The sequence below is a fragment of the Bufo gargarizans genome, chromosome 2 (assembly GCF_014858855.1).
Source record: "Bufo gargarizans isolate SCDJY-AF-19 chromosome 2, ASM1485885v1, whole genome shotgun sequence".
NCBI lineage: Eukaryota > Metazoa > Chordata > Amphibia > Anura > Bufonidae > Bufo > Bufo gargarizans.
This window is the reverse complement of record NC_058081.1, coordinates 582,244,823-582,259,544: the sequence shown is the minus strand read 5'-3', so window position 1 is coordinate 582,259,544 and position 14,722 is coordinate 582,244,823. Positions and strand designations below refer to the sequence as shown.

The following is a 14,722-nucleotide window of genomic DNA, read 5'->3' as shown; positions in this document are numbered from 1 at the left end:
AGGAACGGCGCAGGTAGCGGGATAAATATATTCCCTGTGAGGGGCCCGGCACATGGACGGGCAGTTTATGATATTGGATAACCCCTTTAGAGGCTATGGACACAGCTGGATGCATTTTTATTATTGCATTGTATTTATTTTGGGCAAAAAACAAACAATTAAAAAATTTCAGCCAATCGTCCTGTGCAGCTCATATCTTTTCACATACAATGACGGCTGCTCTTTCTCCTTCACATAGAGGAGCTTGGTGACGGCTCATTCTCCCATCCTTTTCCCTGTAAGAGCTCATAAATACTTATTTAAGCTGAAATCATATTCATTTCATTAAGAATTTAACTTAAAAGAGTCGGACCCCTTTACATATATCCAGCAATCCAGTTTAGTTCCCCTCTGGCGTGACTGAAGCCAGAACTGATCCCTTAGGTTTCTGTAGGATAGTTAACAAACATGTAGTACATCACTTATGGCACCAGATGTCAAATAGCGTCGGACAGAAAAATGCTGCATGCTGTGTTTTTCTGTCCGGCGCTATCAGTCTGTAGACACCAGACCTGTGCACATGCATTAGTTGTGTCCAGCGCCTGCGAGGTGGGCCTTACAGGCAGAGCCATCATGGATTTTACTGTGAAAGAGAGAAAGCAGCCAGCATTATACGTGAGACGTTGTAGGCTGCAGAGGACAAATGGGTGAAACCTTTTATTAAAGACTTACAAGAAAAAAATTTAAGTCTAAAATATTTAGAAGGAAAAAGTGCATTCAGAGGTGTCCATAGCATCAGCATCTGAGTGCCATGTGTGTCTAGCGCACTACCGAAATAAATAGGCAGTTTTTTGGAAGTGGTGAGGGCTGTAAATCCTTCTACAATGCTCTAGTGCTGTGATTGTTACATGGTAGCAGTGTTCCGGTAGCCTTCTCCGGCAGGCAATAGGAGGATCATCTGGCCGCAGACCGCAGCATGCAGCAGCTTGTGTCCGACGGGCTCTTCGCCTGTCAGCTGCATGTGAACGGAATGTCTGCCGGACCGACACCATTATACTTTAATGGGGCCGATGGACATTCCATTTGCGTCCGGCAGTGCCAGATTCTGTTCATTCCGGCAGGCTATTCTGGGACTAAACAGCCTGCCAGAATGAAATATGCAGATGTGAAGCTAGCCTTAGGTGTAGAGTGGGGATGCTACCACTTACCAGTTGGGGGGGTGTCCCTGCACAGTCTGACACTGGCAGCAATGACTGAATAATGTCAGACTGTGCAGGGACACACCTCTAACTGGTAACACCCATCTGGACCTTTATTGCAAACTGATAGCAATTTATTCATAGCTTCTAAAAGTAATAATTGAGGAATGGTACAACATACAGTCATAAGAAAAGATTTTCCAGGATGGTTATTACAAGTGGGATGCCAAGTAGTTGCCAAAACAGGCATGTCAGGAGAGGTTTCAGGTCCTTGTTAAATTCGGAAAGTTTCAGAAACTTGTATCTGGAATTTCTCACCGGAAGCTAAAACCCTGGTGGATGTATCTCAGATGTGTTTCCATCACACCACCGCAAACACAGACGTATAGACATACACACGGATACAGGACATGCAAGACATATGGACAGATATGGCTGCATACCAACCTCCTCATATCCTATGTGCATGCACATACTCCACAGGAGGCACAGAGCGGCACCGTTTTTATAGTTATTGGTACACTACTTTTTGACATATGAGGACAACTTAATCTATTCACTGTTTTAATTTTTTATTTCAAGGAAGAATGCTTACAATAGGGATTTATATGGCCCCTGCCCTTCTTGTCATAACCAGATTTGGTGACAAATACATAAGTATGTAAGGCTCTGTTCATACTGGTGTCACATGTTGTAATGAAGTTGTGATGGCTACCCCAGTGACTTATAATAAGGTCTGTAAGATCTCTCTTGGGGTTCTAGTATTTTTACTGCAGGCTGCACTCCTTGCCTCATGCACATGACCGTACGTTGGGTCCGCGGGCAATCGGCATTTTTTGCAGATCGCACGCAGACCCATTTATTTCTATTGGGCTGCAAAAAATGCAAACATCACATAGATGTCATCTGTATCCGCATTTGTCACGAAAAAATAAAATAAAACAGAAAACAAACATTTCCTATTTTTGTCCGTTTTGAGGACAGGACTAGGCATCCTCCAATAAGCATAGGAAAGTGCAGGACACACATGGGCGGTATCCATGTTTTGTGGATCCGCTGATTTTGACTGCAAAACACATACGGTTGTGTGCATGAGGCCTAACCCTGATGAAAACCCCATGATGCAAATGTGAGCAGAACACGCTGCAGATTTTGTTGCTGATTTTTCCGCAACTGAAAATCAGTTCCATTCATTTCAGTGGGGGCAGAAAGCACATGGATTTCTGCAATCCCCATTCAGGTGAATGGAACTGAATTTTCTGCAACGCGTGCAGCAGCGCAGCATTCTCTGTTTCTATCTTTATTATACAGGGAGAGTCTATGAAACCCTGATCTACTGCATTATATCGAGCTCTCCAATCTATTCACATTGACATACGCCGACAAAGAGCCTTTCCTCTGCGGCGTCTCATGTCAGCACCGTGCACAGCTCCTCATCTCATTGAAGCGACAGTGATCTATGGGAAGGCAGGACGTTTCCAGTAAATACATCACAATGTATAAAAAGAGCATTGTAATTGATGTCAAATCACCAAACAGAATTGCAAGTAGCGATTGGCACAAGGCCATACAATTAAGAGAAAGCCGTCTGCATTGCTTGAGTTAAGCAGTTGTCTCTGGCTGCTAGCATGGACTGATGCTTTAATTGCCACTCCGTGCTCTGTGGGGACCGCCGCTCTACACAAGCTATTTTTTAAAGCTTGCTAAAAAAACTTTGAATTGTGGATGGATGACGTCAGCCGCCCTGCACGCTAAAGCTTTTACAACCCACTGATGACTTCTTTTCTCCCCTTTCTCCTCTTCTCTTTGTCTTTTGCTATTGTTGCACTCTCTGGATTTCAGAAATCCCGTAAGGTAAAGATAAGCACATGTGTTTCATCCCATATCCCATGTGAACCCTCCATTCCAGTTAATCACCCTTAGACTAGATTACGTCCCGGCTTTGGTGTCTCTCTCTTTCTCTCTCCTCCTTTAATGTATTTTTTTTCTATTTTTTTCTCCTTTTCAATTTCTTTCATCGTACTGAGCATTTTCCGATAATTTACAGCCATCCATCTCATAACTCCCGTGAGCATCAAGTACTAATTAACGTAGACCTTTAATCAATGGGAGGGTTCAGGGTCTGTGTTATTTAGGGAATAGCAGATTATTTTGTGGCACAAAAGAGCTTCACAAGTACACTTCTGCACTAGTGGGATGTGAAGAGCATGCGTAGCAGAGAGAATTATCTTAGTGAAGGTGAACTTGTGGGGTTAGTTCAGGGGTAGGACACAGAGTTTTGTGGATCTGTTTGACTTTTATACTTTTCAATGCCGCACTCTACACATAACCAGCAGAGGGCGCCCTAGAAACATCAAAATGTGTCGAAGAATGCTACCTTTTCTCGATTGTCTCCTCAGGGCAAAATTGCATAGAACTGTTTCATAGCTACATAGGTCTCTGCAGGTATACATTATAAATACATTGAACTCTCTGCTTCCATTATATCCTGGGATACAGGGAGATCAGAGTGCCCTCTGGCATGCTGATAGCTGATGTTAAAAAGCCGATTAGCAGGCAGGAGAATAGAAGGATTTCTGTAAGGAAGAAAAAATAGTATAAGTTGGGTGATGGTTCCTTGAAATCCCAGATCTGGCATTTTTCCACAGATATAGAACATTAGTGGTTGAGAGCATCTCATTAGTCATCATTAATACACTGAGCAAAAATATAAACACAACACTTTTGGTTTTGCACCCATTTTGCATGAGCTGAACATTTTCTACATACACAAAAGACCCATTACTCTCAAATAATGTTTACAAATCTGTCTAAATCTGTTTTACTGTGCACTTCTCCTTTGCCGAGATAATCCATCCCACCTCACAGGTATGGCATATCAAGGTGCCGATTAGACAGCATGAATATTGCACAGGTGTGCCTTAGACTGCCCACAATAGAAGGCCACTCTGAAATGTGCAGTTTGATCACACAGCACAATGCCACAGATGTCGCAACGTTTGAGGAAGCGTGTAATTGGCATGCTGACTGCAGGAATGTCTACCAGAGCTGTTGCCCGTACAATGAATGCTAATTTCTCTACCATAAGCCGTCTCCAAAGGCGTTTCAGAAAATTTGGCAGTACATCCAAACGGCCTCACAACCGCAGACCACATGTAACCACACCAGCCCAGGACCGCTACATCCAGAATGTTCTGAGACCAGCCACCCAGACAGCCGTAGCAACAATCAGTTTGCATAACTAAAGAATTTCTGCACAAACTGTCAGAAACCGTCTCAGGGAAGCTCATCTGTATGCTCGTCGTCCTCATCGGGGTCTGGACCTGATTGCAGTTCGTCGTCATCACCAACTTGAGAGGGCAAATGCTCACATTCGATGGCGACTGGCACGTTGGAGGGGCATTCTGTTCACGGATGAGTCACGGTTTTCACTGTTCAGGGCAGATGGCAGACAGTATGTGTGGCATCGTGTGGGTGAGCGGTTTGCTGACGTCAACGTTGTGGATCGAATGGCCCATGGTGGCAGTGGGGTTATGGTATGGGCAGGCGTATGTTATGGACAACGAACACAGGTGCATTTTATTGATGGTATTTTGAATGCACAGAGATACCGTGACGAGATCCTGAGGCCCATTGTTGTGCCATTCATCCACGACCATCACCTCATGTTGCAGCATGATAAAGCACGGCCCCACATTGCAAGGATCTGTACACAATTCCTTGAAGCTGAAAACATCCCAGTTCTTGCATGGCCAGCATACTCACCGGACATGTCACCCATTGAGCATGTTTGGGATGTTCTGGATCGCCGTATACGACAGCGTGTTCCAGTTCCTGCCAATATTCTGCAACTTCGCACAGCTATTGAAGAGGAGAGGACCAACATTCCACAGGCCATAATCAACAACCTGATCAACTATATGTGACAGAGATGTGCTGCACTGCGTGAGGCAAATGGTGGCCACACCAGATACTGACTGGTTTTATGACCCCCTCCCCAGTACGGCAAAACTGTGCACATTTCAGAGTGGACTTTTATTGTGGGCAGTCTAAGGCACACCTGTGCAATATTTATGCTGTCTAATCAGCACCTTGATATGCCACACCTGTGAGGTGGGATGGATTATCTCGGCAAAGGAGAAGTGCTCACTAACACAGATTTAGACAGATTTGTGAACAATATTTGAGAGTAATGGGTCTTTTGTGTATGTAGAAAATGTTTCAGATCTTTGAGTTCAGCTCATGCAAAATGGGAGGAAAACCAAAAGTGTTGCGTTTATATTTTTGCTCAGTGTAATAAAGATCATGAGTACACCCTTTGTGATACCTCTCTTTCATCTTTCTACTAGGCACCGCATACTGCTCTAAACCTGAAAGAGTCCCTCTATGTGGGTGGATCACCAGATTTTAGCAAATTGGCTCGAGCTGCAGCCATATCTACCAGCTTTGAAGGGGCCATCCAGAAGGTAAGAATCAGTGGTTGCACTGATGATGCTATTCATACTGATGATGTCATCATGCCAGTGGCTCTGCGCTTGGCACAGCTAAAATTCACCAACTCAAAATTTGCATGGGGTTTTTATGTACTTGTGTTTGGTTGGTTCAGTGTGGCTTTCTATGATATTGTCTTCTAACTGTGTAATAGATTATGAAACATAGATTAGCCACTTTATTTATTCTATGTCTATTATTCAACTGATCCATATACAGTTTTATCATTTTATGTGTTCTCAATAGCTGTAAAACAGATGCATGTAAAGCAAAGGGAAAAAAGGGAAAGTCCAGCAAAGAATGTCTGCTTCACCATGTTTGCTTTTTGTAGATCTCCATTAAGGGTCTTCCTGTACTGAAGGAGGAGAACATTCACAATGCCATTGAAATCTCTCCTTACCGTGGTCATCCATGTACCCAGAAACCAAACCCTTGCCAGAATGGAGGACTTTGCTCACCACAGAAAGAAAGCTTTGAGTGCATCTGCCAGAGAGGATTTTCAGGAGGCCATTGTGAGAAAGGCAAGTTCGCCAGTTTTAGTTTTGATTCTAGTGTGAATTCTCTCCTTGTAATATTGCATGATTACATGGGAAGGAGTGACTTTACTGGACAATGATAATGTTGTCACCAGCACCTAATAGTAAGCTGATAAGATGGCTACCCTCATTATGTTAGGGTGATTATGATCATGCAAAGATAGGGAGGGTCCAAAAGGGGTTCCTCTGTTCAGCAGAGGGAGCTTGGCACCAAATCTGTCCCAATATCTTTCCAAAGAGTTAATTGTGAGCTAACTGGCTTCTTGCTGTAACTAATCATTGTTTTTAGGCTACTTTAACATCTAAGGCATAGATTCCGGCAGACTGTTTTGGCAGAGGACAGCAGTGCCGGAATTCTCCGGGTCCAGCACTGCCGGATGCGGCCGGACATAAACCGCTGCCGGATAAGGCGGCTGGTGGGATCTCCATGCCACAGATGTGAAAGTAGCCTTAGATGGGCTCTGTTTTTTACAAAATAGTATTGATGGCTTATACTGTCTAGAAACTATAGGTAAATGCACTGTAAATGAGCGTGTGTGTGCCAATGTTATAATATACTGCATTATAAACTTTTATTATATGATGGAGAGTTAGCTCTTCATACAGATTATTCAACAGAGCCAGTGTAAAGGATACACTTCCTAGAATGCAAACCACAGTCTCTGTGACTACCAAGGAATGTAAAGTCTCCCAGCATGCCATAGTAGTCACAGAGGTTGCTTGTGGTTTTTCATTCTAGGATGTGTAGTTTTTTAAAAAAAAATCTTTATTCATTTTGTCATGAAAAAACAATACCATGTACAATAAAATGTACAACATTTAACAAACAGTACAAATAACTAAAGAAAAAAGGGTCCTGAAAAGAGAGATATTCATCACTAAAAGTCTCATTGTGAAAGGATAGCAAAGGACACATCAATCGGAGCAAAAATCCATATCATAACGCCGAATATGAGCGAGGGAAACAGAGGGGCACCTTAAGACAAGCCCATGTACAAGTTATGAATTCTTAGATACAGAGCTGAGCTGGAGTTGGCACAATGTTCCGTTCAAATACCACTCGGTCAACGTGAATGGCTTTAGTACATCTGCTTTGGTCAGAAATGTAACAATAAAGCGATGCCTTTCACTAAAGACTCTAGAAGCCTGCTTCTCTTTGTGTGCTCCAAGATCATTAGACTCTTCACCTGGTCCAGGACTGCATCCATAGATGGTACAGTAGATTACAACCAATGCTGTAACAAACAACGCTTGGTTACCAGGCAAATGGAGTGGGAAAGAACTTGCAAAAAATGTCAGCTTTCCATCACTCCCTGCCTCCTCCCAATAATGAAACAAATAAGTCATAGGCTGCAAAGGAATATTCATACCCCAGATATCTTTAATCACTTCTGTGTCCACAAGTTCTGTGAATGTGCACAAGTCCACAATCCGTGAAACAAATCTTTGTGAGATATTTGACAGCTGGTTAACCTCTCTGGTCTACCTGGAGCAGGGGGTAAATAAAAAGAATAAATAGCCATGTGCATGGTCCGGAACTGTGTGTCATGCCATGTATCGTTGATAACCGACCTCCTCACTACTATCCACCCCTTCAAAATCTTATTCTCCGCGTCCTGATCATTCAAGAGCTTAACCTAGGGTTTAAAGCACCGATCGTCCAACGCTCCCCTAACCTGGTAATACAAAAAGGAAACAGATTGAGGTCCTGACCCCCACATGATTATTTTGGTTAGTTTATTCTGAACCACCTGCTTAGAAACATCAGCAAGGCAGTCATACAGAAACTTCCACTCCTGAGAGTATTGAATACTGTAATAAACAGCTCAAGTTATATTGGTCTATTACTTCCTGACAGCTTAGCCATCAAGGGTCCAAATTATGCAACATGTGCTGGACTGTAAGAATTTGTTTATCCCTTCACTCTCGAAACTGTTTGCTAGTCCTTCACTGGTCAAATTCAGGATGACACTACAATGATAGATACTCAGAGACCAGCTAGGACACGTGAAACATTTGGCGCAGAGCCTTCCAGGCGACCCACGTCTAGCGAAAAAGTATGGAAAACCTAAATTTGAAGGGCAAAGCTCTTAGTCTTGTATGAAGTAGTGTAGATGGATCCTAGGGTGGACAGAAACTCTCCTCCAAGTCGTAATCGGAGTAAGTGGCTAGATTTACAGATTCAGTCAATGATGTGCCTTAATAAACAAGACAAATTATACACCTAATGTGTGGGAGATTCACCCTTTCCATTTTGGTTAGTGGTCATGAGTTTTCTGATACCTATTCTTGTTTTACGGCTCAGCGAGTGTGGACCCATTGTGCCACCTAACTGGTTTGGCTTTGGGCTAAAACGTAAGGGCATTATTCCAGCGTTCCCCTGGTATTCACCCTTTAACCCGTGTAAAGGGATCTGCTCTGCAGGGGAGCAACCAGAACGCTACCTCTGAGGTCAGTGACACTGGGGCAAGGACTAGAAGATCTAGGCACAGAAAACGCAGGTACAGTCTGAACAGTCACTTATACTGATTATGGAGTTTTTTTTGTCAAAACTTGACTGTAGGAACCTTTGTCGGCTGGCTGGGATGCAGGGAATCCACACCAGAATTGCAGGAGCAGTCTGGACAGTACCTGATACTGGAACGGCAGCTATTTGGCAGCACTGAACAAGAGACACTATGAGAGCTTGCTGGGCGGGTAGCGGTGGATGCAGGAACAAGGCAGGCAGGAACCAAGACTCTAGCATAGACAGGGAGACAAACTAGGAGAACTTAAACACAAACTGTGAGGTACAGGAGCACACAAGCTGGATGGGTACACGGCAGGAACACAGATGGGAACACAGGCAGGATAACGATGGTAAATCACAAGAGGTAAAAGAAGCACTAACTCTTCCAACACTTTGTTGGTCACATGGAACCTTGAAGCTCAAGCACCCTCAGCCTGAAGAGAATGCCAACAATATCCCAGGCCCCTGGATTGAGGAGGAATTTGCTAATGAATACACTGGCCCTTTAAGAGGACACAGGTGTGTGCGCGCATGCCCTAATGGAGCTGAGACTGGAACAATAGAGACTGCAGCTTACAGAGGAAGCTGGGCCGCATGGTAGCGACAGGCACAGACCGCTAACCTACCATCTTGGGCACCTACCATTCCATATAAAGTGTGGTATGGCAGTATATAAGCTCATTTTAACAAGATGTATTCTCCCTAGCGACAAAGGGATGTGTCATTTTTACTCCAGGCACTGTACAGTGATCTCCTCTAAGAAGAACTAACTCTAACCTAATAGTATATTCTTGGGAGATTTCAGCTCTAACGTGCAATACTCTAGTGAATTCAGCTGTGGAGAGTTATACAGCCTGTAACTGAAGATCAGTAAAAGATATAATGGCAGATTTATCATAAATCTATGCCACTTTTGTGACATGAAAATGTTGCAGACTGCACATTTTTGACTTTTTCAAGCGCACTTACACAAAAAGTTTGTGGGCAAGTGCGCTGCCGGGCTATGATAAATCTGCCCTAAGGAATGGAAATCCCAGAGATCTCTACCAATTATGAGGTTATGACCATTCCTAGCGATATCTCATCACTTTATAAGATGGTAATGCCCCTATAAACATTCAGCCTTATATCTTACCTGTAAAATGCCATTTTAGTGTCTACATAATCATTAACAGATCCTACTTACCTACGTGGAAGCTACAGCTGTATGGGAAAGACTTATCAAAATCGGCGTTTGCAACATCGCTCTTGATATCCCCTGCACCGCTGGAGGATGCAATTTATTCATGTAACTTGTAGCTGGCGTAGACTTTAGTCATCATTTTTGCCAGTAAACTGGCTAATTAAATGATGATAAATCTGTGTGGCCGATGTCTTCACCCACGCCATGACCTGCCATACCCCATTTTTGAAAAGTGCAGAGGGCAGTGCCAGTTTTTTTAGTGCATAGAGATAATAAATCTCCCTCATTGTTTCTGATAAGAAGTAAAACAGTGAATGACCATTATTATTTTCCCAAAAGAGCCTATTAAAACTTAGAAAAATTGATATTAATGTTGGCGAATCAAGTTGGCCTAGTGATACCTGTCCTCCGTCACCTTCTATTTTTCCACATATGGTTTCATATTTGTACTTGATGATGTTAACGATTCCTCCTCAGGATTCTCACACTTCACAGCTCACTGAACAGGAGATGGGGAGAAAAAAAAATCGATAAATGAAAAGGATTGTCAGAAAGATCAAATCTGAGCTTTCCTCCGCATAATACTTTCACCTCTCACAGTCCCGGAGGAGTCAGCTGTGCAGATAGGCTCATACTGGCAGTATTTTTCTGTTCTAATTCCATCGGCTGACCCCTTCGCCTCTCCTTCCCCCATGACAACCATGCAGATGGCATTTCGAACCTCTTAAAGCACTTCCGCTACCCATTCCTCCCCAGCTGACCCCTCCGGCACACGGCGCACCCGCTTTATAAATATAAACTTATATTAAAAATACCCAGCCCTCCATGACACAGCAGCTGTAGATCTGACTTGAATATCAGATAGGAATTTCAGCAAGTAATAAGGGCGTAGGTTGTTTAGAAGAAGACAAGGATCAGGCATGGCTGAAACCCAACTTCTTGGGCATTGAAACGGACATCCTGTTCTCTCTCCTAATGGAGCACTAAACTTGAGGGGAAATTCGTCAAAGCTTGGTTGACTATAGCAACACATTGGATTCCACATTTTATTTTTCAGAACCCTTTTGAAGGATGGAAGGATTAATCTGACCGGTTGCTATGGGTGGTTAGGCAGTTTTCCTTTTCACCAGTTTTGATAAATTTCCCCCTTAGAATCTACAGTATCTTGTCCAAAATGGATCTGCAGTTGTAAGGGAGGGGATAAGAGTTGTGTTCTTCTAAGAGATTAGTGACAGTCCTGAAAAATGTCTGCCCCCTTATATATTTTCTTACATATTCAGGTTTGAGAACCTCCAGAGATACTCCTAAACATCACATACTTGTTAAAGGGGTTGTCTCATCAAGACATCCCCTTTTTATAATGGAGCCAGTATGGCCTTTATCTGATAGCTGTGAGTACAGCTCTCTTAATCCCCCCTGATCAGGGGACAGGGAGCATGATATGACGCCACTCAAATAAATGGTCAACCATGTAATACATGGACACACCAGATAACAGAGGTGGGTTCCAAGCAGGAGTTATCAACAGTGGTTGCCTTTATGAGAGAACCCCTTTAATAATATTAGCTGAGTTTTCATTTGCCATAACCCATACTTTATATCTAGCACTTTGTTAATCCAGAACTTTACCAACTTCCTCATATGAAGTACGTCTCACTCTCGTAATTGATGTCGCCACTGAAAGATCTTAATTGTACTCGAGAAAATTACTTAGCTTTTTTAATCGAGGAGAACAACAGTCAGCTTGCCGTTTCTTTTCATAAAGATGAAATGTGTGTTCGGCTCTGATATCACGCTGGGAATGGTTTATGTGGGCCCAGGCAACAATGAACAATTGGCAGGATGATGTTTTATTGTTATGTTTGGTGTGCGTGAATATCAGAGTGCGATGTCTTGCAGTATATTGCGCTCTTGTTTGGGTTGTGCTTTTGAGATGCAGAATAGATCAATGTTAGCATTTAAATAGTAGACTAGGCGTACTCGCCATCGACAGCATAGATTCAGAAGGAAAAAAAACTTCACAAATGGAGAATTTGCATATTAAAAAAATAAATTGTACTGGCTTAAATGGTTTAATTTTAAGCGGAGAGGGAAACATAATGCAGGTTGCTGAGGAAGTCTAATATAGTTGGAATTCAATGCTTTTTGGTGTGCCGAGGATACTGTGAGCTCAAAAGTGAGGCAGCCATCTTTGTGAAATATGACACCATTTTTGAGAATGTAAAATAAATAATACAAAAGCTTCCTTCAGAGGTGTCTTGCTTTATGGGGGTCACCCCTGCCCCATCCCCAGACCTCAACCCCATTTGGGAGGAGTTTGGATGAAGAGGTCGTGACTCATGAAAACTGCTGCTCCTTTCAATATGTACAGTATGTTCCCCCAATATACCTAGATCCAGATAAAGACTACTTAGGGCTCATGCAAAAAAACGGATCCTCAAAAATATAGATGACGTTCGTGTGCATTCTGTATTCTAAAGAACTGAACAGCTGGCCCATAATAGAACAGTCCTATCCTTGTCCGTTATGCAAACAATAATAGGGCATGTTTTTTGCGTAACAGAGATATAGACATATGGGAATGGAGTGCACACAGAGTAACTTCCGTTTTTTTTGTGTACACATTGAAATGAGAGGTTCCGCATATTGTTCACAAAAAAAAAGGAACGGACACCGAAAGAAAATACGTTCGTGTGCATGAGCCCTTACTCTGTGGTTTCCGTAACTCCCATAGAAGTGAAATGAAAAACCCATGCATGTGGCACCTCACCATTCATTTACTGCCTGGATGTGGCAGCTGCCTCACCAGACAGGTCAAGGGAACCCCATTCTGATGATTGTATGGGTCTCAGAGGGGCCGTGTGTATATGTCATTAGCCTTTGGGAAGCTGCGAATATTCCTTTAGAGGAAAACTGATATATTGTATTCTGCCTAATGCAGTTTTACCTAGAGTGTTCCTTTAACCAATGTTGTATTGTCATCAGTGCACCTTATGGGGAGGACATCCTTGATCATAGAAGAGATAAATATGGGCTTCTAGAGAAAATTGATTTAATTTAAGTAGCCCATTGTTTTTACAGTTTGTACAGATGGAGCACCCTTAGCACTCAAGCTCTTAACTCAAACTTCTTAACTCATCGCGTTATCTAGAGACAAAAGCCATTGAAAAGCAATTGAAGGTGTCTGCTAAACGCATTTAGTTTAGCTAACACGTCTCATAAAGCATGAGTGTTAACTCTACTACATCCATACTTAACAGTGACATTAATTATTAATCTAGAGGATAACATTTCTATTTATTTAGTGCATATTTAGAAATATTCATGGCTGAGATACATCACCAGCACTTTCTGTGTATGTGTATGAATTGATGACTTCTCTATAAATTCAAGTGAATTGGAGTGACCCACAGTACCAGGCACAACCACAACCAAACAAATGGCGCTGTACCTGGTAAATAATAAAGGGGATGCAGCACTTGCTGGAGCAGATTTCTGGTTCCTTCGTTCAGGTGATCATCAGGTATGCCAGGAATCAGACCTCCATCATTCAAATAAGGATAGGCCATAATCCCCCTTTACGTATTGTACCTTCCTTTAGTTACATCTGCTATAAATTGTTGGGTGTCCTTCTCTTCCACAGTTACCATTGAAAAGGCAGCAGGCGACTCTGAAGCAGTGTCCTTTGATGGAAAGACTTACCTGGAATACCACAACGCCATCACCAAAAGGTACATTTCACCCTGTCCACCTGTTGGCTAAACACTTCAGCTGTTCCATTAACATGTATCATCTCAGATTCTTGTTTCCCCTGATGGCGGTCTTCATTAGAGATGAGCGAATTTCATATTTTGAAATTCGCTCACACTACGTTTGTTGGTAAAAGGTGAATTGCGTTAAGGATTCCGTTACCACGGACCATAACGCAGTTCTATGACGGAGTGCTTTTAGAGACAGAAGTCTATGGGCTGCAAAACGGATCTGTCCCGTTTTCGTTATGCAGGGGAATCCTCTCCTGCATAACCGCTTTCCACCACTCCATTCCCACTCACTGTCTCCCTTCAGCGTTTTTCCAGTCCTTGTCCTGTAAACACGAGGATCTACGGAGTCACATGCACCACTGCAGCCAATCACTGGTCTCAGCAGCGACTTGTCCTCAAGCGGCATGTGACCTAGCTGTGATATGCTGTTTGGGGACACGTGACCTCCAAGGCCAGTCATTGGCTGCAGCTGGGCATGTGGTCTGTCTGGAAGTGTACAGGACAAGGACTGGAAAATCGCTGCAAGGAGACAGGGAGTGGGGGGCAGTAGAATATGAACCGGTCACCATGATAATACAGAGAGGTTTTTAGGTAGACCTGGAAGATCAGTGAAGGGAGCTGCAGGGCACGGGTGAGTAGGATTTTTTTCAACAGATACAACATGGTGCTGCCCAAAGCTGAACAACACCTTTAAGTAATTGTACAGATCATTTATGTGTTTGTAACGTCAGATTCTCCAGTATCAGGATGGGACTTCATGTTGTAGGTTCAGAGGTTAGATCTTTTACGGTTCTGTGTTTTGTATCGCAGTGAGGGATGACGAGAGATCACAGTATAATATGGACATCACCACAGAGATCTGTATGCGTCTGTGCCTCATCATAAATGAGTTGCTTTCAAATTGCATTGATAAATCTCCCTGTATGTGCTGCTTACTGGACTGGATTATTAAAGGGAATATGTCTGTATATTATAGCCGGAATTTTTATTAACAGAAAATCACGAGTATAATAAACAGCTGTCATGCTACATTTTCCACTCTGGTTGCCGTGTCTACATCCAGA

The 14,722-nt window shown here is 42.9% G+C and overlaps 1 protein-coding gene across 1 annotated transcript in view; it reads left to right on the top strand.

Moving 5' to 3' along the window:
- The window catches only part of AGRN (agrin), a 483,523-nt gene that overhangs the window by 454,010 nt on the left and 14,791 nt on the right, over positions 1-14,722 (top strand). The window contains 3 exon segments of the mRNA XM_044281802.1: positions 5,528-5,644; positions 6,001-6,190; positions 13,541-13,628. Coding sequence (XP_044137737.1) covers positions 5,528-5,644; positions 6,001-6,190; positions 13,541-13,628 — 395 coding nt within the window.